General features: G+C 39.5%; 1 protein-coding gene across 2 annotated transcripts in view; it reads left to right on the top strand.

Annotated features, from left to right (window-relative positions):
* The first annotated feature begins 859 nt into the window (after positions 1 to 859).
* Positions 860 to 24,944, top strand: part of Ly75 (lymphocyte antigen 75) — an 80,898-nt gene continuing 56,813 nt past the window's right edge. For both annotated transcript variants that reach the window (XM_042683462.1, XM_042683463.1), the window contains exons 1-7: positions 860 to 994; positions 6,647 to 7,018; positions 11,616 to 11,786; positions 14,768 to 14,932; positions 20,375 to 20,485; positions 21,465 to 21,605; positions 24,137 to 24,328. In XM_042683462.1, coding sequence (XP_042539396.1) covers positions 898 to 994; positions 6,647 to 7,018; positions 11,616 to 11,786; positions 14,768 to 14,932; positions 20,375 to 20,485; positions 21,465 to 21,605; positions 24,137 to 24,328 — 1,249 coding nt within the window. In that variant the 5' untranslated portion in view covers positions 860 to 897. The remainder of the gene's footprint in view (positions 995 to 6,646; positions 7,019 to 11,615; positions 11,787 to 14,767; positions 14,933 to 20,374; positions 20,486 to 21,464; positions 21,606 to 24,136; positions 24,329 to 24,944) is intronic.

The raw sequence follows: 24,944 nt of genomic DNA, 5'->3' as shown, positions 1-24,944 counted from the left end.
ATCCTGGTCTATTGAAATCAGAGAAGACCACCCAGACACATCCTCATGAAAACAAGCACCTTTGGAAAACAGGGACAGTGGCCATCCCATCCTATACTCAGTTAAGATGAGTTTTAAAGTATAGGACATTCACATTGAGCAAGTTAAGGCATTTAGAATTTCATCTATTTGTGACGGTGGTGAACACAGGGAGGGAGTGGATGCGACTTGACTTTCAGATTGAGTGCATACTTCCACATTTCTACTGGACTGTTATTACCACTAAGTTATTTTTTTTAATTACCTGAACTTTACTTTCAAAGGATTAAAAAGCCTAAATCATCTTGGAACTGTCACTAAACTATAACCTTTGCTTTCCATTCTTTCAACAGTTGTGGGTTAAATCGTCTTGTATTCCTGTCTCACCTTTGTTTGCACTATCAAAACACCCAGAAGGTTGCCAAGGACGACCGGATTCTTGGGCTTGTCCACAACCATCACACGAAACGAGCGGACACCTGCCTGGTCTGGAGTAGGAAGGGAGGCAGTGCCTTTAGAGACCAGCCATGGAAGGACTGCGGTGCTGGGCACAGCAGAGGGGCCAAGGCCTAAACTGATGGAACCCACTCGCCAGGGTAATGCCAAGTGCCAGGGAAGGGCGGTGTCTCCCCAACTTTGCCGATGTAGAGGCAGGAGAGGAACCCCCAGTTCAGAGGTTTCCTTCAACGCCACTCTCAGCTACCTTGCAGTCCCCGGAAAGGGGAGGGGAAACCCACAAGACGTTACTCTGATTGGCCGAGCGCGGCAGGGGCGTGGCCCGCGTGGTCCAGAGGGCGTGGCCCGGGCGTGGCGCGGTAGGCGGGCTCGGGGGAGGAAAGGGTACCGCGTGCAGCCGCCGCCCGCGGGCAGGCAGTCAGGATGAGGACGCGGTGGGCGACGCCTCGCGGCGCGGCTCGGTTCGTGCTACTGCCGCTGCTCTGCTGTTTGGGGTTTGCCGAGCCTCTGGGCCGCTCAGGTAACGTGGGGGGACGCGCGCGCCCACTGCGGACCTCGACGCCGCAGCTCTGCCCGCTTGCCTCCGCCTCAGGCTGACTGTGGCCCCCGGGTGGGGGGTCCGAGGGAGGTGGGAGCCGACGGGGAGGAGCTCGGGGACCCCCGCGGCGGGCGGGCGGGCTAGGGGAGGCTCCTCCAGCCCTTCCCCATGCACCGCCCTCTGCAGGTTGCTTCTCTGGGACTCCCCATCTTCTCCCCGGCCCCCGGTCTCTCCCCTTCGCCTCTCTCTCGGCCCCTGACACCCCCCCCCCCCAAGGGTTCCCCGTGGTCCTCTGACTCCACGCGTCCTTGGTGGACGTGAGAAGGGAAGTCAGGACCCACCATCTTCTGAGCAGCACGCCTGTTCAATGCCCTCCCCACCACCTGCCGCAGAGACCCCATCTTCCCCGCCAAAGCACGGCTCCCACCCAGGCTGACCGCCCCAGGCAGAAGCGCAGGCTGCTTGCCTGGGGTCCCCTGGCGCCGGCCGACGGACGGACGGACGGACGCCCTTTGCCAGTCTGGCTCAAGGTGCTGTCGGTGCCACCCTGCCGTTTCTGCTTGGCAGCATCCGGATTCCGCTTTTACTTTCTCTTTGGGCCTTAGCAGAAGGTGTGCCAAGGGCTTTGGTGCTGGGGCTGCATCATGGGCCACCTGAGGACAGCCCCTGCCCACCACTTCTAGCAACGTGCCCATCTGAAGAAGGAAAGGATCGCGTTAACCGTGATGTTTGCTTTCTTTACAGCGAAGTGGCTGATTTAGACTGTGTCCTCGGGAAGAGGTTTTTCAGTGTGGGTGGCATCATCTGATCTTTTCATGGAACCTACATTTAATCTCTACACCCTTCTCCTCTGACCCTCTGCCTGGGAACTAGCGAAAAGAGACATTATTAGTAAAATCACTCATTACTGTAAAAATTCAGTTTCATGCACCCACAACTCAAGGTGGAAAAAAATAGTGCAGCAACTATAGTGAAAACACTGAACTTTCAACTCATCATTTCTTGGTTTCCCTCTCTATCTGCCTTGGTTCTGGTTTGTTTTCTTTGCAAATTTCAAGTGTTCCTTAATTTTTGACAGTCTCTTAACAGTCCCTATTCTGTCTCATTGATCCAAAACAATTCTTTTCTTATTCTCTTCTTCCTACCCTAGGTCTCTGCAGGTATGTTTCCCTGCTTCCTTCTCTGTTTCTAGCAGCTGCTCTAGGGAGCTTTCTCACACCCTCATACCAGGCTTGTGGCCTTATTAGGGGAAGTACTGGAATTTTGAACACTCAGCCACTTGGGTAGTTTGTTTGGCAGTGTCTCAGCTTCACCACGGGAGTAAAGGCACGCATCTTGTCACATGGGTAGGGGGTCTTGGTCACCCAAATGCTGAATGAGAATGCCTCATACCTACATTGCTTCTTTGCCGCCTTGGTCTGCTAACAGCTTGAAGGAAACTTTCAGGGACTCCTGAGGTGTTCAGCAGCCCACACCACTCAGAAAGCTTCATGGCTTTCTAACTCCTAGTATATTGCCACAGAACCCACTGTCACTTTAGGGTCTGTTTTTGACCTAGCAAACCCAGGCTTCCAGTTCTGTCCTGCATCTGTCCATTCTGTACATTTGGCAGAGATCACAAAATGCTTAATGTGGAAATTTTCCTAAAAATTTGTTTCATGACCTTCATTCTTCCTACCTTCCCAAGCCATTTTCTTTTTCATTGATCTGTAGTTATAAATTGTCCATTCCTAGCTTCTCTTATGGAATGGGCTTATAAAACGGGATTGTAGTTTGAAGCAAGCCCTAGAAACAAGTTAGTGAGACCCTCCTATCTCAATAAACAAGCCAGGCATAGTGGTATATATTCTGAATCTCAGCTCCACGGGAAGTAGGAGGTAGGAAATAGGTAGTAGGTAGGAAGATCATGGCTGAGACTAGCCCCAGGCAAACACATGAGACCCTATTTGAAAAATAAAGCAAAAAGCTGAAAGTGTGGCTCAAATGGTGGAGTGCTTACACACAGATGATATGCGGTACTGAGTTCAAACTCTACTACCTTAAAAAAAAAAGTGCTTCAAAAAGCAGTAAGCCTTCTTGTCCTCAATTTCTGCCTTTCAGATGTATTTGGAAACTTTATTGAAGACCAATATAAAGTTGTATAAGATGCAAGAGAAAGCTATCACTAGGGAACCAGCTTCACAATTTGCTCTATAATTACCTTTTCAATAGGGCAGTACATTTGTAAAATACAAATTTTCTCAACAAGCAGTTATTGTTAGTCTCTTAGTCCTTCCCATTCTTCAACATACTGTCTTCATATGATCCTGTGACTGAGCAGCTTCTGCTGGGGAAAAGAAGTATGAAAAACCTCAGAAGAGAACAACTCTTCCTAGCTAATATATGTAAATTCTCATACTACATTATATATGAAGGCTGATAATAGAGTTTCTTGAAATAATATTAATAATTAATACCTGTGCTAAGAAATTACCTTGTCAAACATTGGTATTGATTACATACTTGGATTACAAACACCGGTTTAGACTGAAGCAAGTATGTATGCTGACTAAATGCAATTTGTTAAAACACTTCGCAGCTGTTCCTTAACATTGTGTTCTAAACTACTCCATGGCCCTCCCAAAATCTACTTCCTACTATGTTGTTAAGTGCACACTTGTGTGGAAAATGGGAAAGAGTAAAATATTTTTCTCAGCATCACTATCCAGCACCAGTAAAATTTAAATGACCTTGAATGCAACTGGCAGTAGCATGAAATACTAATTTTATAATGACTTAAGCAAACCCGCAGCCTAGAAGGTTAGGGATGCTGTTCTTTGGTGAAAGCATAAATTACTAATTCTGGAAGTGGCTTAAATCCACTCCATTGATTTCACCTGACATTTAGAGAAATGAAGCCTTGGGAGATTAAGTAACTTCCACATGTCCTCCCAGCTGAAAGGCAGCATAAGTAGCATTTCAACTTAGGACCCCTAATAAGTTTATTGTGTTGCTCTTCCCACTGTACTAAGACCTGTACTCATCCATTGGATTCCACAAAGGCAGTTTGAAAAGTAAAGAATTCCAAATTGCAAAGGAAAGCAAAGCCGCTGCCTCTCAGGTCATTAATTTGAAGCAAACGAGACCAGGAGGCAGAAGAGAGAACATTTCGAACAAGAGGAGCAGACTTCTTGTTTTTGCTTTCTGAGATTTGTTTTGAGAAGGTGAGGGGAAATCGTTTGGAAAAGGAGAGGGCTGAGTTATTAGTAAATATGCAAGAGAAGAACATTACATAAAGTGGGAGTAATTGTCTTGGAAGATAAGACATTTTTCTTTTTTACTCATTATCCTTCCCACCCATGACCATCAAAGAAAGATGGTGGGCATAGCAGAGAAGAAAGAGGGATGAATACGGTTATCGCAGATACCTGGCTATATCCCTATACAGAGTTTTAAAATTCAGATTTGTAGCTAGGCATTGTGGCTCATACCTGTAATCCTAGCTACTCAGGTGGCTGAGATCTGAGAATCATAGTTTGAAGCCAGCCTGAGCAAGAAAGTCTGTGAGACTCTTATCTCCAGTTCATCACCCCAAAGCTGGAAAATAGAGCAATGGCTTAAGTGGTAAAGCACTATCCTTGACCAAAAAGCTCAGGTATAGCACTTAGCACTTGAGTTCAAGCCTCAAGACATGCACAGAAAAAAAATTCAAATTTGTGAACAAAAATAACTTAAATCTTTACAGGGATTTTTTTTGTTTCTCTTGTTTCTCTTGTTAATGTTGTTATTTTAAAACTAAATTCACCCAAAATTCAGAGTTCAGGTTTAATTTTATACTTACTATTTACATAGGGAATTTTCCCTTAAGTTGCTTGCTCTGGGTAGGAGAATTTTTAGCTCTTAAACCTGTGAGTTATTACTAGAAAAAGTGTTCAATATTATTAAAGCCAGTGGTAGTAACCCTAATATCATAATGAAAGTAGTTTGGGGGGAATTTTTCAGATCCTTCTGCTGACAAATCATTGTCATTGAAAATAGTCACTTAACATTTATTAACATGTTGAGCTGTTCTGTAACTTTTTAATGTGTATGTGTGCCAGAACTTGGATTTGGACTCAAGGCCTTGTGCTCTTGTTCAGCTTGCTTTCTTTCTCTTTCTCTGTCCTTCCCTTTCTTTCCTTTTTTCCCTCCTTCCTTCCTTCTTCCTTTCTTTTTTCTTCCTTCCTTCCTTCCATTTCCTTCTTTCTTTCTTTCTTCTCCCTTCTTTCTTTCCTTCCTTTTTTCTTTCTTCTTTCTCTTTCTCTCTTTTCTTCCTTCTTTCTCTTTCTTTCTCTTTTTCCCTTTCTTTTTATCTTTCCTTCTTTCTTCAGCTGGTACTCTATCACTTGAGTTATGCTTACAGACCAGCATTTTGCTAGTTAATTAAAGTAGAATCTCACAGACTTTTTTGTCCTGGATGGCTTCAATCCACAGTCCTCAGATCTCAGCCTCTTGAGTAGCTAGGATTACCAGCATAAGTGCTTTAGTTAACTTTAAATGTAACTAATTTTCCTTGTAAAAGGGCTAGCCAAGATGTTCAGTTAACATTTGTTGTAACAGATGTGAGACCTCCTTCTGAAACTCAGGTGTGCAGGAAGTAATACATTACCTAATCCTCAAAGATGGAGTTGATTTTTATTTTGATTCTTCATCTACCAAGTTGGCAGAACTTCAGTTTCTACCATTGATGAGGTCTTCCCCAGCTCAAGCAGAGTGGCAAGGGAACAGAATGAGGGTCTCTTCTTTTGTCATTAACTTCCACTGGTTACTTCTCATTTTCCCTTTGTGCAAAACATGCTGGCTCTAGAAACCTGGTGTCTCAGATGATTCTAGGAGCTCAGAATCTCAACTGCTTAGGTGAATTGCAGGGTGCTTGCTCCCACCCTCCTGGAGGTGCTATCACAGAGCAAGCCACAGGTCCTTCACCCAGAAACCAAACCTCTGTTCCTCCCATGCCCTGACCCCACTCTTCTACCTCTACCTTCTCAGAAGTCCTCCCTCTCCACTGACACCTCAGTGGCAGGAGAAGGGGTTGTTAAGCCAGTTGTTGTTTTGCATGGCACACTAACTTGCCTTAAGCAGAGGAGCATGGAGGCCTGGTTTCATGCCTGGGGTACGGGGAGGAACCGAGAGTGAGAAGAGCATTAACCTATGGAACAATTCACTTAGCTATAGTAGTTCACACAAGTGAGACAGACTTGTTCTAAACAGGCTTGGGATAGTTTTCATTGACCAGAATGAAAGATGTCTAGAATGAGGACTAAGGGGCTTCTTATTCTATTAAACAAGAGGGGTGGGGTGGATCTTTCATGGATTAGCAAAACAGATAAACATATGCTCTCATTCCTGCTTCTCAGACAGAAGCAGGTACTTTACCACAAACGAGAAAACACAAGGAGAGGCTAAGTAATCTACTCTGACCTCATGTCTAATAATAGTTAGCATTTAGAAGACAAGCAGGTGGGCTCCAAAGCCCAGACTCTGTGCTGCTTGTCACGGCTGTCCTTACAGTTTAAATAAAGCCTGAGGGTAGAAGCAGTCCAACAGTGCTCTGTAACTATGGCACATTGGCCATACCATTCACTCATTGCCTTCCTCCATTGTGTCTTGACCCAGGCCATGATCCATTCACCATCGTCAATGAAAATACAGGCAAGTGCATCAAGCCACTGTATGACTGGATAGTAGCAACAAACTGTGATGGAAGTAGAGACACATTATGGAAGTGGGTGTCACAGCATCGGCTCTTCCATTTGGAATCCCAGAAGTGCCTTGGCCTAGATCTTTCCAAATCCAAGGATTCCTTAGGGATGTTCAGCTGTGATTCCAGCACCACGCTGTGGTGGAAGTGTGACCACCAGTCTCTCTACAGTGCTGCGCAGTACAGGCTGGCTCTGCAGGGTGGATATGCTGTAGCCAACACAAATACATCGGATGCCTGGAGGAAGGGAGATTCCAAGGAGAGCCTCTGTGACCAGCCTTACCATGGTGAGCTACTGGAAAGGAGCTTTGATCCAGTGTCTATAGTAGTGCTTGTTAAATTGGGTTGTGGAGATGCACACCTCATAAAAATAAAAGGAAGTAATTGAGCAGGCCCTGTGTAGTTACTCTGAGCTACATTCTTTTTTTTTTTTTTTTTTTAATTGTGAAAATACTGTACAGAGGGGTTACAATTACATGGGCAAAATTTTTTTTTAAGTTTTGTTTTTTTTTTTAATTTGGCTGTTCTGAGTTTTTTGTTGTTGGTGGTGGTGGTGGTTGTAGGGCTTGAACTCTGGGCTTGGGTGCTGTCTTTGTGCTCTTCAGCTCAAGGCGAGCGCTCTACCACTTGAGCTACAGCACCACTTCCAGTTTTCTAGTGGCTTATTGGAGATAAGAGTCTCACGGACTTTCCTGCCTGGGCTGCTTTGAACCGTGATTCTCAGATCTCAGCCTGCTGAGTAGCTAGGATTACAGGCATGAACCACCAGTGCCTGGCCTTCTGAGCTACATTCTTACCACACACTGTGTGGTTGATGGTACTGTCCCTCCCCCCATGGGTACTGTCCCTCCCTTTATGGGTAGGGCTAGGAGAGGTTAAGTGCCTCAGAAGAAGTTGTGTTAGGTTGAAATTGGGATTTGGAATCTACATGATGCCTGAGGGTATTTACCTGCTATGAAGATATTCTGAGAAAGCATTATTAGAATAACAGGAAATCCTTCATAAAGCTAGAGGTTCTCTAATAGTATAATCTTATAATATTAATCTTCCAAGTTTAAAGGGAAGGAAAAAAATAATATATTTTTTCTTTGCCTAACAATTTTGATGTAATGGGAACAGTTCAAAAGTCTCATGTGGGCTTTTGTTTTATATTTTGCATGGCTGTCACATGTTGATACTTGTGTTTATGATTCAACATTTTTTAAATAGACTTTTTCTTGATTGCTTTCAAAAATAAGTATATGAATATTATCATGACTTCTTCCATGAGTCTGTTGACTGATGGGATGACACTGAATTTCCAAGTTTAAAAAAAAATGAGTAGATGTGTTTCAAGCTAAATGTAATTAGCTATCACCCAAGCATTATGTTGCTCTAAATTACACCAAATGTCTCTCTCTCTCTCTTTCTCTCTCTCTCTCTGTATATATATATATATGTCCTATTACCTTATTCTTCCTTTAAAACTACATATCATTGTATCAATCTTGATCTTCTTTTAGAGCTTACTTAAGCTAAATCAGAATAGCCACTTCCTTTCCATCCTTCTCATTATCTGTACAAACTTTTCTACCGAGAGAACCTATTTCCATTTCCTAGGGCAGATCCAGAAAAATCTTCTGAAAATGTCTGGCTCTACTGATAGGGAAGAAATATTAGAGTCAATGATGGAGAGTTCCTTTTCTTCAATCTATAACCTTTGAGTAATTGAATAAATCTGTTTCTGCCAGCCAGCTGCCTCCTAAGTGGTATTCAGATTAAATCAAATGTTTTTTATATACTACATATTGGCAAATTTAAATTTTGTGCTATGAAAGTCTTTCTCTACCTTGGAATCTAAGAGAAGCCATGGTACCCAAATAAATGTCTTTGGGATTGGATTTAACTTGCTAAGTTATATTGAGCGACATTTTTTTTTGGCAGTCCTGGGGCTTGAACTCTGGGCTTGGACACTGTCCCTAGGCTTCCTTTGCTCAAGAATAGTGTTCTACTACTTGAACCTCAGCTTTTTTAAAATAGTTTCTTAGAGATAAGATTCTCAAGAACTTTCCTGCCTGGTCTGGCTTCGAACCAGGATCTCATATCTCTGACTCCTGAGTAGCTACGATTATAGGCCTGAGCCACCAGAACCTGGCATGACACATTTTATATTATGAAATGCTATATCATTTTCTTGGCAGAGCTTTTTTGTTCTGCTTTCCCCAATTCTTTTGAAGATATAGTTGTAATCTTTAACTCCTGAGTCCAAGATATAGGTTTATTTTAGTATAGTTTATTTTCTTTTCTCTATTTTGTGTTTTATTTGAGTATTTATAATGTTCTCCTGAGAAGCAGGGGCATGGCTTCCCACAGCTGCCAGAAAGTGACCAGTGGCACAGAAAAAGGCTGGGCACCCCCCCAGAGCACTGCCAAGAAAACAGAGCCACCAGCACAGCTTATGGGCATGAATTTGTTTCTTGATCTCGCCTACTACAGTAATTGGAATGCCAAATTTCTTAAGGCCATATATAATTCTAATTATTCAAGATGTTCCTCAGGTTCTCTTTTGCACAGTGGCCAAGGCCATACAAAGCTTCTACCTTTTCTCCGTTCCAGTGTAGGGGACTAGCATCAGGGACTAACATCATCCAATTTGTGCATGTCAGAAATCTACAAGTGTCTCTCAACTTTCCTGCTTTGTTCTCCCACCATTCAAATGTAATAAAACATTAAATCCTAGGAATTCTTTTTAAATGTATGTGATCTTTTTCTGCTCTTAGGCTAAGGATTGCTGTCTTCTTTCTCCTGGACTGCTAGGTTTCTGATACCAATTCCTACCCCAGTCTTTTATCTACCTGTTTGGAGATAAGCAAAGTACCTGAGTTCCAACAAAGTGAAGTTCAAGACTACCCAGCTTGTTATAGAAAAACTAGGCATCAAAACCAGAATTGCTTTTCCCAAGTGATACTACCTTTATTCTTACTTTGGCTTTTGCGATCTAAAAAGAAATTTACTCCTAATATACATGCATTTATCATTGTGCCCTTCAATTCATGAAGCCTAGCTTTGAGCTATGACACATACCTAGAATCCTGCAAAGGCAGCAAGTAGTATCACAGTTGTCTTTGTAGTCAGGGATTCTGAACAGAGATCCCTTCTCATGCTCATGATTCACAGCTGAGCCACTGAATATTCTTACTCTGCAAAAAAAAAAAAAATGGAGATTTCACAAACAAGTGTAGTATTTACCTTAGTGATCTCACAGGTCTATGGTAAAGAATAAACAGAAGAAATTTGTATGAAAACACTTTATATTACAAAAGTAAAAGGTTCTTTTTTTTAAAAAATCCCCTGATGGTCTACCAGTCATAGTCATCATATTCAGGGACTGCCCTCTTGTAACAAGGAAAGAAAATAGGTCTTGTGCTATTGGGAGTTTTTAGTGTGGTTAAAACCAAAATGACAAGAATCCTTATAAAACATAAGGTCAACATACTTTTTATAACACAAGTACCCATTCCAAAGCCGTTTAGACAATGTAGGAAAATAGAATCAATGGTCTTCAAAGATTGTTTGCAAAGAAAATCATCTAGATTATCAGTCTTCTATACTGCTACTTAATACATTCCAAACTGTTAATGCTTTCCAAACTAAGTCTCACACTTCAGGCAGATGAATGGGTGAGAATGAAAAAATGGTGTGGAATCAAATACTGTCTTGAACATACTTTTAGGCAAATCTGTGAGATGTTTTGAAGGACACTTGGTGAGATTTAATGACTGTGCCTTTACTTAATAGCTATTATTGAATCTGATAATGACCAAGCTTTTAAACAAATTGAGCATCTAGAGAAAAGGTGACAGGAATAGATACAGGGTTAGCTGTTCTATTTTAAAACACTTTTTCAGGAGAACTATCACTGACATAAGTATTGAGCACATCTTCCATCATTTCCAGGTATGTCTGCATTTGGATCATTTTTCAGTGTCTCTCCAGGTTCCAGGGAAAAGGATGAAAATAAAACCTAGATCTGCTACCCCACCAGCTACCAGCTGCTCCCCTGTCTGTCTTGTTGAGACTAGTTCTTTTATAATCTGAATTACTTTGCGCTAGATCCTTCCCAAGAACCTACCCAGGAATTGGCAGTTCTTCCTCTCATTTTCTTAAAACACACAGCCTCAACTCCATTGAGCAGTGAAGTGTTTGTTAATCCTTCTTTCTGCTTACATGGGTGGTTCAAAGTCCACATACATCCTCTGTGATACCAAATTATTTCTTTGGTTCTTCACTTGCTGAAGAAAATGGAGGAGAATAGAATCTTGGTCAAGGTACCCTTTCTGGTAAAGTGCTTCCTCTGCCACCTGTGGTGGAGTATGTAGCCAGGAACTTTTATCACTTCTCTAAAGCACAGTTTAAGAACAAAAGAAAAAAGAAAAAAGTGTTACACAAATACTAACATTTCCAATTTTCAAATATAGTTCAGAGCCTTCACAGGACCACCAGGGGACCTAGCACTCAAGCCCAGACCCAAAGTCCATGCTCTTTGCACTGTATAGCTTTTTAAAATTGTATTCTCATGTGTGAAAACAATACTTTAAAAAAAAAAGCACTTTTAGAAAGCATATAACTGGGGGCTGGGAAGGTGGCTCAGTGATAGAGTGCTTGCCTTGCATGCATGAAACCCTGGGTTCGATTCCTCAGCACCACCTAAGCAGAAAAAGCCAGAAGTGGCGCTGTGGCTCAAGTGGTAGGGTGCTAGCCTTGCGCTGAGGAACTGAGGGACAGCACCCAGCCCCAGAGTTCAGGCCCCCTCAACCAAAAATTTTTAAAAAAAGAAAACATATAACTGAAGGTGATTATGCACTTTCTAACTATCCTTTCCTCTATTTCCTCCTTTACCCACAGAAATATATACCAGAGATGGGAACTCCTATGGGAGACCTTGTGAATTTCCATTCTTAATGGATGGAATATGGTATCATGACTGTGTCCTTGATGAAGATCACAGTGGGCCATGGTGTGCCACCACCTTCAATTATGCATATGATCAAAAGTGGGGCATCTGCTTAAAACCAGGTATGTATCGGGTGGTGAACTTCAAGTATGGGAAGAAGAGGCTACTATTTATGAGTCAAAGGGAGAAGGAAGAATTCAACCTGATGCAAAAGTGTTTGCAACAAATAACATTCTAGCTAAGGAATGCATGTTTGGAGGAAGAGAAAGAAATAATGTGTAACTCTGAATTTACTTTCAGAAGCAAATCAAGAAGAGAAACAAGACAAATTGTGTCAAGGAAGACAAAGGAGAAGGGAAGTGTGGGCAGCATAGATACCTGAAGGGGAAGTGGAAAAGTCATGAGCAGTTAGGAAATTGCAGTTCCAGAAGACTAGTAGAAGAAACTGGATTATACAGCACTGAAGCCAGAACAGAAGAAAACTTTGTGTGTTTTATAAGAAAACAAGAATAACAGGAAGTTAGTTGGTCAGATGAAAGCTTTTAGTATGTTGAAGACTTTTAGGGGAGAGGACAGATATTGTTGGCCTTATCAAAATTGGTGACACTGTTCTCTCTATTCCTATGTGTTGCTCAGAGCATACTTTCTAGATGCTTCTTACTAGAAGCAAACTCTTCAGCATAATTATAAGCAATTTTTTAGCATATTAAAAAATTCACTCATCTTTATAAATGGAGGGAGATACCAAAGTTGCAATTATGTTGTTACCTGACACATAGCTAAGATACAGTTTCTTATCAATTAGTTTTAAAGGATCATAGTACCTAATATGAGATAGGTGCTGAATGAACATTATTTGATGGACAATAGGCTGAATGAATCTGTGGAAAAAAAGAAAGGAAAGCGCTCCATATCTAAACAATATTCATGCTTAAGTGGCTCTGCCAGGTTAGGTACTGTTCTAAGTTAGCAACCTCTATCAACTAATTCTTTCCTCATAGCAATCCTAAAAGATAGTAGTACCATTTATTCTTGTTTGCAGATAAGCATATTAAGGCACAGGTGAACTATAAAACTTGCCAAAGGTCACAAACCTAATAAACATTAGATCTAGGTCTCACACTCAGGAAATTTGGCTGTGAGGATCTTTCCCCAAACAGGTATCTTATCCTGTTTCATTGAGTAGCCAGCCTAATGGTAATTAGAATGCTGATCCCTCCTTAAGGGAATTTGAGCCTCACACTGCAGAATTCTCTGCTACCTGAAGAGGTTAGACTAGACCAGTGACTCTCAAACTTCCAGGTGCAACATGATCACTGGGAGCATTTGTTAGAACACAGGTTATTAGGGCTCCAAAGATTCTGATTCAGTGCATTTGGGGTGGAAGCCAAAAAAGCTGCTGTTTAACAAATTTCCAGTTAGTATTGATGATGTTTTTCAGGGGCTCACAGTTGTAGAATTATTTGTCTAGGTCGAGGCCCTAGTCAAAACCTAAATCTACTGAAATATAGACAAGCCGCAACCAGCAGAGTGTGGTCAACTGTCTATTTCATTTTCTTCTCCCTGTAGTGTGGTTCTGAAACTTCAGATGAGAAAGGGAACTTAGAGATTATCTAATTCAGACCCTTAGTTTTGTTTTTAATGTTTTTGGTGCCTCTAGCCTCTTTTTGGGTAATTGGGAGAGAGACTAATGCATTTAGGAGGCTCCCAGAAATAAATTTCATGGAAGAGGCAAGACTGTGCATTTATCAAGCCTAAGGACTGCCAAGCCATGGATGTAGTATTATATAGCAAACACATTGCCATTCCACCAGGAGCTCCTGAATTTATGAGCAGAGGGTCTCTGTGATAATGAATGTACTCGCAAATTTGCTCTATTTTGTTTTCGCCAGATGTCATTATATCTGTTACTATTTACACCATAGAAAAGTGGTTGGGGAAAAAAAGTGTGTCATTCAGAAAAACTCCAGAAAAAGATCAATGTTCTGATTATAGCTCTACCACAAACACCTGTGGGACTTTGTTCACCTCTGTGAAATGAATGTGTTCAACCAGAGGATTTCCAAAGTCCTTTCCAGTGTATAGCTCCACAACTTTGTCATTGGATATGGAACTGGTTATGAAAGTCCTCTGGAAATGCCCCTGAGTGAAACTTGGGACCCAAGGACACAGGCTACTACAGTGGTTTTCATTTTTCCCCTCTTCTTAGGAGCTTATGGGAAGCTATGAGTATAATTTTAAACCAGTTGTCTCTAGATCTATACAATTTATCCACATCATAGCATGACTATTCTTTTAAGTTATATATACTTTTTGTGTGTGTGCCAGTACTGGAGCTTAAATTTAGGGTCTCACACTCTTACTTGACTTGCCTTTTCACAGATAGTGCTCTACCACTTAAGCCATGCCTCCAGTCCAGAATTTTCTGTCTCATAAATTCTTTTGCTGGGACTGCCTTCAGACTGGAAACCTTTGCTCTCAGCTTCTTGAGTAGCCAGGATTACAGACATGAGCAATTAGTGTTTGGCATGAAGTTATAGATACTTTTATGTATCTGTTACAGAATACTATGTACATTCTGCCATATATTCATGTTTATATACCTATATGTACACATATATAAGTAGTGATTGCATAATATTGTCTCATAAAGTCACCTATTAAAATATTAAAGAGAAACTTGGATTTGTTTGTGAAATAAGGTAGTCATTGTATTCTATACCCTGGCCATTTAAGCAGCATGTCTATGTACATACATACCCCAGTGCAGCCAGTGGTCAGGCTCCTCTGCACCAGATTCAGGCAAGCTTTTCTTTCATTTCTTTTCAGTATTTTACACTGTACAGATTGAGACTCCTGCCTTCAGGCAGAGGGCAAGAAGGATTGTAAGCAGAAATATGACATTATAGTGGTCAAGATAAAGAGAGAGTGTCCTCTGGCTTCAGTTTCCTTGTGTCATTAGAGGACTGAAACATGGTGATAGCCTCCATTTTAGCACCTTCTAAGCATATGATAATTGGATTATGGTACTTGTAAGAATTCTGAGTAATAGAAAACATTATGAGCTGAGTTTACGATCAGTAACTTATCTTTTTATCAACAGAAAATGGCTGTGAAGGTAATTGGGAAAAGAATGAGCAGATTGGAAGTTGTTATCAATTTAATACTCAGACAGCTCTTTCCTGGAAAGAAGCTTATGTTTCATGTCAGAATCAAGGAGCTGATCTACTGAGCATCAACAGTGCTGCTGAATTAACTTACCTCACAGGTGGGTTTAACTTGCATGTGGCAGAAAACACTGCTGAAAATATGAAATGCTTTCGTCTACTTTTCATATCCCAGTGTGTTGTTTCATGTGTTTCCTTTATGGCTTCCCCTGGGATTAAACCTTGAAGTCCATAATCACTGAATATAAATGTATTTCATGTAGTAAAAATGAATCTTGAAATAGACACTAAAGAGATTGATTTTTAGAAAACAAGATTGCAAGATTAAATTAGACTAAATTCTAAACTGAGGGATTTTTATGAAAGTGAGCTTTCAATCTGTAGATATCAAAAAGTAGAGAATTCTAAGAAAGTAAAGCAGCTAGGTAGGTGCCAGTGGCTCACACTTACAATCCTACCTATTCCAAAGGCTGAGATATGAGGATGGTGGTTGAAAGCCAGTCTGGACAAGAAAGTCCATGAAACTCTTGTCTCCAGTTAACCACCAAAAAGCTAAAAGTAGTAGTCCAAGTGATAGAGCACTAGTCTTGATTAAAAAGAAGCTCAGCAGCCAGGCTGTGAGGTCAACCCCCAGGACGAACACCAAAAAAACAAAACAAAACAAAAAAATGGTGAAGCAGATGGTTGAGTTTAGGTAGCCTCAATGAAAAGTCCTCACATTTTAGTGAGGTTCTAAGACATCTTCAAGTGGCTCTAATAACATGAACAAGTAGATGAGATTTTGTTTGTTTGCAGGGTAATAATGCTGATTTAAATTTTTTAGGTATAAAATTTAAACCACATTGACTAGAATGGAAAATAAACTAAGAGACCATTTAGTCTTTCATATGAGGTTTTTTTGAGATTACCTTATTAATTTTGGTGCAAACCCTAGGAGTTTGATTGTAATTCTATTGAATTATAGATGAATTAGAATGACATTGCTGTCTCTACATTAAGTCTTCTCATCCATGAAAATGGTATGACTTTCTATTTATGTAGAACTTTATGTACTCAGTAAAACCTTACAACTTTCCCCATAAGATTTTTGCACACATCTTAAAAAGAAACTTTATAAACAGAAATTCTTATATTATTATTAAAAATTGAGAAACCTGCTGGGTGCTGGTGGTTCACATCAGTAATCGTAGCTACTCAAGAGGCGGAGGCCAGAAGATCACAGTATAAAGAGCAGGGCAGGAAAGTCTGTGAGACTCTTATCTCCAGTTCACCACCAGAAAACCAGAAGTGATGCTGTGGCTTAAGTGGTAGAGCACTTGCCTTGAGCTGAAGAGTTCAGGGACAGCACCCAGGCCCAGAGTTCAAGCCCTAGGACCAGCACACACTCCCTCCCCCGAAAAGAAAAAGTGAGGCTTGAGAGGAAATAGAACTTGTTCAGAGTTTCTCCCAAGTAATTAACATAGCTGTACTTTGGTCAGTCTAATGTGAAAACAAGTTGTATCAGGCATGTACCTGCATTCACCTTTTAGAAGACTACAGTTCTTTGCAAGCAGAGATGGGTTGTTATTCACTTTGGCACACAACTTTAAATAACTACACAATATTGCTACACAGTAAACTACTAGCTACTGGCTAGGTATTTCAGGCAAATCTTGCTATAAGAAGTATAAATATTTACTAGATGATAACTATAAGCAAGGCAGTCACTGAAATCTCATAAATACTTTTTCCACCAAATTAGAAACTGATTATTAAAAATACTCCATGTTATCAGCTAGGAAGTGTCAAAATTAAGATTTAACATCAGTGTAGAAAACTACAGTGCCCTTATATTTTTACTATATTACTTCTCTTACATTTCTTTCTTTTCTTTGATTTGTTAGGTTTTTTTTGTATATTTTTCTTGTTGTTGTTTTGGGGTTTTTTGTAGGCTAGTCCTGGGGCTTGAACTCAGGGCCTGGGCACTGTTCCTAGCTTTTGTGCTCAAGGCTAGCACTCTACCACTTGAGCCACAGCTCTACCTCCAGCTTTTTGGTGATTAACTGGTGATGGATTTTCCTGCCTGGGCAGGGGTTGAATATTGATCTTTAGAGATCTCAGCCTCCTAAGAAGCTAGGATTATAGATGTGAGCTACCAGCTGACCTTAAATTTGAGAACTTCCTTTCTCTGCCTCCCCAGTAGCTGGGATTACAGGTGTATACCACCACACTCAACTTCTTTATTGTTTTTATCGTTAAAAGTTCATTAGCCTTTTTTCATCGTTTCTTTTCCTATGAATGTCAATGAGAAGTAAATACATTCTAACTGCACTAGTTGGACAAGTATGAAGGGCAGAGATTTCTTATATGTCCTAGGCAACTTGGAGGTAGATTTTCTTTTCTATATAAGCCTAGGAACGATATTGAAAATGCCTACACCCAATGTTAGGCAATGCCTACACCCCCATATTAGCTATTAAGAGACAAAAATCGCTAGCCTAAAACTTACATCTAATCAAATGGTGACTTCACTGAGACATATTTTTTTCTCCAATTTTAATTGGCACATTGTAATTATATATGTTTATAGGGCACAATGTGATATTCTGATTCATATTTACTACACATATATACGTGCTTGTGTATATATATATATATATATATATATATATACATAGTATAATGAGCATGTTCATCACCCTAAACATTTTGTTTTTTCTTTGTGATGAAAGCATCCAAAATTCTCTTCAGTTGTTTTGAACTCTACAATGTATTATTGTAGTTATTCTACTATGTAGTAAAACATATACCTCGTTTCTACTGATTGTGTCTCCTTCAACGAAACCTCACCAATGTCCCTGACTCCCTATTATTCTTTCCCTCTTTTTTATCGTCTGTCTTTCTTCCTTTTTTTCTTTCTTCCTTTCTTTCTTTCTTCCTTTCTTTCTTTCTTTCTTCCTTTCTTTCTTTCTTCCTTTCTTTCTTCCTTTCTTTCTTTCTTTCTTTCTTTCTTGTCAGTCCTAGAGCTTGAACTGAGGTTCTGAGTACTGTCCCTGAGCTTCTTTTGCTGAAGGCTAGCATACTACCACTTGTGCCACACTTCTACTTCCAACCTTTTTTGGTATTTTATTGGAGATAAGAATCTCACAGACAGCCGGGTGCTGGTGGCTCATGCCTGTAATCCTAGCTACTCAGGAGGCTGAGATCTGAGGATCGCGGTTCAAAGCCAGCCCGGGCAGGAGAGACCGTGAGACTCCTATCTCCAATAAACCACCAGAAAACCGGAAGTGGTGCTGTAGCTCAAGTGGTAGAGAGTTTGCCTTGAGCTGAAGAGCTGAGGGACAGCGCCCAAGCCCAGAGTTCAGGCCCCACGACCGACAAAAAAAAAAAAAAAAAAAAAGAATCTCACAGACTTTCTTGCCTGGTCTTACTTCAAATTGCAATTCTCAGATCTCAGTCTCTTGAGTAGCTAGGATTACAGGTGTGAGAACCAGCCCTAGTCTATTCTGTGAGCTGAACTGTTTTTTTATATTCCACAGACAAGTAAGAGCATGTGGTATTTGTCTTTCCTTGATACACTCATTTCATTTAACATACTGCCTCAAGGCATCTACATGTTTCCACAAATGACAGGATTTCCATCCTTTTATGGATTTATTGTATCCCATTGTGTGTGTAGACCACATTTTCTTTATTCCATTTGTTGAAGGAAATTACAGTTGATTCCACATCTTGCCTTTTGTGGATAGAACATCAATAAGCATGGCAGAACAGGTATCTCTCTGACATACTTATCTTACAACCGTACTCTTGTTCCTCAAAGGAGCAATAATGGAGTCTCTGTCCTCACTATCTACTTTCCGGGTACCTCCCATCTCTTGAACTTTATTATCTAGTTGCTCTTCTTGGCCCCTTTCATCCTTGGTGCTGCTATTGCTTCTCTCCCCTGGAAGTCTCTCCCACTTCTGGGTTTCAGTTTCAGGAAAATCCTATTTTAGGTATTTGAGGTTCTAATATCTGCCGTAAAGCAAAGATTATATATAGTCAAAATTATTCTTGAAGAACCCTTACTGTATGGATATGGTTTTCTCTATGCAGAGCCCATAATGAGTATATATGTGTTGTGTATGTGTGAAGCAATAATATGTTATACTTAGTTTTATAGATTTAAGAAATGGTTTACTGAGTGTTTTACTGTTGGAAATATTTCAACAAATTTATAAAGATTCTACCCTGTTAGTTCTTTCTGGTTCTCTGTATCATCTTTGTCTTTGATAAGATATATCATTAAATGTTTAATTTCCTCCACCTGACCTCCAATTAATTTTTCAAATTCTTTTCCTGTGGCATTGATAAAGCCTTGCTATTGACTACTTCAAGAGTGGTAAATAGGGGCTGGGAAGGTGGCTCAGTGGTAGAGTGTTTGCCCTACAACCAGCAAAAAAAAAAAAAAAAAAGTGGTAAATAATTCACACATTCTTTCCATTCTTCTCTCAATATATGTGGGACCATACAAGAAAGATTGCATCCATTTCTTGTGGGATATACATATTAAGTGGCATATCAGGAATCATCCTAACTATATAAATTATTTATGCTTCTCTTTCTTCCTTTTTCTTTTTTTTCCAACTCACTTTGACTGTAGTATGTGTGTAACTTAACTTCTTTATGAATTTGGACAAACCTTTAAGTATTCTTTGAGTCTAATACCATATGAAATGGAGTATATACTTATTTCTGACACCATACCAGAAATTCTTTATAACTTAGGAGATCCATATCTGTTTCCTTCTACTAGACTGAAATTTTTATTAGGGAAGGGACTTTGTCATCTTTGTTTATATATCCCTAGTTCCTGAAAAATAATATGTGCTTTATGAATTTAGATTATCAGTCTGAAATATAATCAGATTTTCAAAATCTGATGAACAGTGGAAATTGTTTTTGATGAATATTCTAAATGGGACAAGACAGTTCCAAACAGATAGTGAAATAGCTACTCTGAGAATCTTCTGTTCTTTCTTAGAAGAAACAGAATTGGATAAGCTAATGGGAAAACAGAATTGAACAAACATGCCATCCTTTGGATTACTAAATAGTATGACGCATTGCTATCTATCAGTATTATCTGTCTTTGTTGTCTAGACAGCTTCATACAGAGATTCTGCCTACAATCAAGACCTTTATGGGTATGGGGGGGGGGGGTTGTTCTGTTTTTTTTCTTTTTCTCTTTTTTTAATTGTCAAGGTGATGTACAGATGGGTTACACTTATATAAGTAAGATAATAAGTACATTTCTTGTTAAACTTGTTACCCTTTCCCTCATTTTTCTCCTACTTTGCCTCCTCCCCACGCCCCCTCAGGTTGTACAGATCATTTCCAACATATTGTCTTGTGTATATCACTGTTGCATTGATTCCCCCATTGTCCTTTGTCTCACCATTCTGTTGTTCCCCTTCCCTTGGGTTTTTGTTATTTGTTTTATGTTTTTGCTATTTGTAGAAATCTAGTCCAACTTAGAGAATTTTAGTAGGTTGTCACTATAAAAATTGTAATTCTTACAGGAAAAGAAGACATTGCTAGAATCGTCTGGCTTGGATTAAATCAGTTGTACTCTACTAGAGGCTGGGAATGGTCAGACCACAGGCCACTGAACTTTCTCAACTGGAATCTAGGTATATGCCCCTCCCCCCACACCACTTTTTACATGACCAAAACAGGAGCTTTCCATTCACCAAGAAAGGTAGAAGTTGCAAATATTCGCAAATCTTAATTTCTTTCTCAGAAGAATTTTTTTCTAAGTGTCTTAATTATAGTATCACTATGTCCACATTATAAACAACAGAGTATTTTCCCCATGACCTCCAGAGCAATCATGTGGGTTTGGTTGGAGCAGAATGAACTTCACCTATGGCTAAGAACCATTCTGTGTCCTGTAGGGGACTTGACATGTCTGACCAATGTCATCTTTTATCTGCAACTTAACTCTAGTGCAGAAATCTATTAATAGGAGGCTACAATGCTTGATAAGAAATGTACTCATTATCTTGTCCATCTAATTGTAACCCCTCTGTACAGTATTTTCACAATAAAAAATAAATAAAATTTTTAAAAAAAGAAGAGAAGAAATCTAGTTAATAAATTCATACTCCATTATCTTGGTAAATAGAGTCTCTAAAGCTAATTGTATGTGTAGTGTATATGCTTTACTGGAATCAAGTCATCTTACATGTGCAAGGCAAGTGTTTTACTAAGCTTTACTTCTTGCCCTTGATTTAACCTTTAAAATTTTAGAGGCATTGTAGAATCATAAAAATTTTGTCATATTATAAATTACTTACTATATAGTAGTAAACTAAGAGCTGTTGACCACAGGGTGGGTATGACATGGAAGTTGCTTGAGGACAGAAGTTTGGTTTTTGTTTTTGTGTTTTAAACTAGCTATAAAATATCAGAATGATTTTATTTTGTATCTTGCATTTTTAAAAAAGATATATAAACACATTATCAACTGAGGTTATGTATTTCAATTTAGTGAAAAGTTTTAACATACTTCAAGCCCCCCAAAAGGCAGCAGATTGTGAATGAGTTATTTTTTTTCTAACTGATGTGATCCTAACTTCTTTCTTTTAATCCCTTGAAAATCCTTTAAAGATATGCCCAGCAAATCTGTGATTGGTGGGTCAAGTTGTGCAGGAATGGATGCTGAGTCTGGGCTATGGAAGAGCATTTCCTGTGAAGCTCAACTGCCCTATGTCTGCAAAAAACCACTAAACGCTACGGTGGAGCTCACAGGTATCTCCCTGTTTTTGTTCTGTAATGTCAGTAAATTCATTTCAGATACCAACTTCCACCTTTCCTTCACCTGACATACCAGTACAGAAAAGTATTTATTTGATTTATGACTCTTTCATTAGATGTTCTCAACTGTTTATGAACAAATCTTTTTAATTGTACTAATAATGAATATCAGGTAAAAATACAAACTGCTCGTCGATGGCAGATATTCATGGTAGAAAATATGTTTCTGTTCTCAGATATCATTTTTTTACTTTAGAGCAGAGATTTTCAAAATGTTGTGCAAAGATCAAGTTAGCATCACCTATACCTAATAGAAATGCAGATTCCTAGGGCTTACCCCAGAATAAATGAAACAGAAGCCATAAGGGCAGGACTTAAGAGTCTGTGTTCTAAGCCTTGCAGGTAGCATAGATCCATGCTCAAGTCTGAGAGCCAGTGCTGTAGGAACAGGCCTTATGTATTGTATATCTGAAATAAGTTGAAAACTGGACAGAGGAAAATTCCAATCTTTACCACCCATTCCCCACAACACCCCCACCTTTCTTACTTTCAGGACAGGCTGGTGTCTATAATGAAAAATCAAGTAAAAAGAGCTGTGCAGAATAAAATATAGACAAGGAGAGCAATTCCCTACCTATTTCCAGAAGTGAGAAAGATAAAAAGAGCCGAAGTCTTTTCAGGGTAGAGATTTGTAGAATATTCTGCAAGAATGGAGGAGAGAAGCACCTCTGTCACATACAGAGCTTGATGTACACCTGATTTGTGTGTGTGTGTGTGTGTGTGTGTGTGTGTGTGTGTGTGTGTGTAGATCCTGGGGCTTGAACTCAGGGCTTGGGCACTGACCCTGACCTTTTTTGCTCAAAACTAGTGTCTCTACAACTTGAGCCACAGGTCTACTTTTGGCTTTTGTTGTTGTTGTTGTTATTTTTTGGTAGTCTCCTAGAATTTCTTGCCCAGACTTACTCTGACTCATGATCCTCAGATCTCAGCCTTTTGAGTAGATAAGATTCAGGTGTGAGCCACTGGTGCCTAGCATAGAGAGCAATATTTAAAGGAAAAAATGATGTTCACATTAATAAAGCTATAGGTAAATTATTTAAGATAATAGGAGAAAATGAACATTTATCTCCCAAATTAATGCAATCCAAATATAGCCCCTGCAACAAAATGCATAGCAGAGCATCTAGTATAAATGAAAATAAATTAGAGCAACTGATAATAGATTAAGTAAATATCTCCAAGTAGCAATTATTAAGTAAATCATGATGTTTCCACATGAATGAATAATACACATTTATTATAACTTGCTAGCAGGAAAATAAAAGAGCAGAACAAAATGATATGTCTACTTATCAGTTTAATCATGTAAAAATATGTATTCATAGAGACAAAAACTATGATCTGAAAAATGATTATTTTAAGTTCAATTGCATGTGATTTCCCCCACTTTTTCTTTAAAATCTAATAGTAATAAAATTGCTATTTAGAACCTTAAAGTTAATTGAGTTATCTTGCAAGTATGAGAGGGTACTTGAGCCTGAATTTTATCTTTCCAAGAGACGTAAACTATCTTCAATTTTAGCATGACCATGTTTTCTTATAACAAATGTTCCAAGTGGTTCTGAATTAATAAGGTCTGAGTAAACAGACTATTTTCTAGTTTTGTTCATTGTTAACAGGGTGGAAATATTCTGTGGGGTTTTATACTTGCCACTCTACTCTAGAAAATTAGACCTCTACTTGTGAGTTTCATCTTAGTCAAAACTAACAATCACTAATCATGAGGGTGATGGGTCCAGCGGATGAAGTGAAAGAAGAGGTCCAGAGATGCCCACTGCCTTTTCCTCTGCCTCCTCTTGAGTGTGGAATATAAAATACTGTCTCTGTTCTTTGCTCAACAGTGAGCATTAATGCATATCCTTTTGCTAAGCTGATCAGAGAAGAAAAAGAAACTTGACCCCACTGCAGTCTTTGCAAAGATAGAGACTAGAAGAACCTACAAATTCCCAGTCCCATGAAAAAACTTGTTAGCACCTAACATACCACACAACTCTTCCTGTTCGTTAAGACTAAGAGCAATCTCTCATGAAGATGACCTTCAAATAGTCTAAGCCAAGCCATTTAGCATATTTGTATCACATAAAAGCCGAGGTGGGAACATCTGGCTCTCAGGCCAGGTAAGGCCTATGAAATCATCTACTCTGGCCCCGCAAAGGCAACTGTAGGTGGGATTCGAAATTCAATAAATCTAGGAGCTTTTTCCATAGCAACATAGACATCAGTATCAGCTAACATCCCATGACAAATGGCTCTTGCTGGCTCACATCATTATCTGAGTCTCGGCAGGAATTCTCATGATGCCATGTATACATGAGGCACAGCAAAAATTCATGTCACTCTACTATCTGACCTTACATTGCCCAGTTTTGCAGAAACCTTATGATTTAAGAAAGACAAATTTGCAACATTGTTGATTCAAAATAGATACATCTTTCCTGGAATATAAATTGCTGCTTTCCCTCCAGATATTTGGACATATTCAGATACCCGCTGCGATGCAGGCTGGCTGCCAAATAATGGGTTTTGCTATCTGCTGGCAAAGGAAAGCATCTCCTGGGATGAGGCACATATGAAATGCAAAGCCTTCCATGGTGACCTAATCAGCATTCATTCCTTAGCAGATGTGGAGGTGGTTGTCACAAAACTTCATAGTGGGGGTAAGTTTTTTTAAAACACCTTATCTGAAAGGCTTAAGACTTTTTAAAAAAAAATCCCTAGATTCAGACCTTTAGTGGCATTGAAAGGTTTATAATCTGCTCCTACAGATAGGTACTGTCTAGTAGTACTGTCTGTGACAATACTGTCCAATAAGTAGCCACTAGTCACACATGGATTTAGAGTGCTTGAAATGTAGCTAGGGCATTGTAGCTAGAGACTGGATCATTACTTTTTACTTAATTTCTTTCCATTTGAATTTCAGTAGCTACATATGCCCAATGGCTACTAATTTGATAGTATAACCACTAACAAAATAAGCCAGTGAGCTAAATTCTATTTAAGTTCCTTAAAAAAAAGTAAGTGATGATTATTTCACTTTTGTAATTACTTAAATGCTAAATTTGGGCAAACAAAAATATACTAGACTGCCTATGTTATTATCTTTTTATGATTCTCTAATAATAACAACTAATAGCATTTACCAGTGTTTTCTTCTGAAGACAAAACTTATCTGCAGTAGATATCAGGAACACCCAGCTTACAGATCCTGGTATAGATGATCTTTGTACAGAGGCACTCAAAACTGATAAGACTATCCATTAGGCAGATCATGGT

This window comes from Dipodomys spectabilis, unplaced genomic scaffold (assembly GCF_019054845.1).
Source record: "Dipodomys spectabilis isolate Male_0828 unplaced genomic scaffold, ASM1905484v1 ptg000081l, whole genome shotgun sequence".
Lineage (NCBI taxonomy): Eukaryota > Metazoa > Chordata > Mammalia > Rodentia > Heteromyidae > Dipodomys > Dipodomys spectabilis.
The sequence above is the reverse complement of the archived record's forward strand: the minus strand, read 5'-3'. Positions and strand labels throughout refer to the sequence as shown.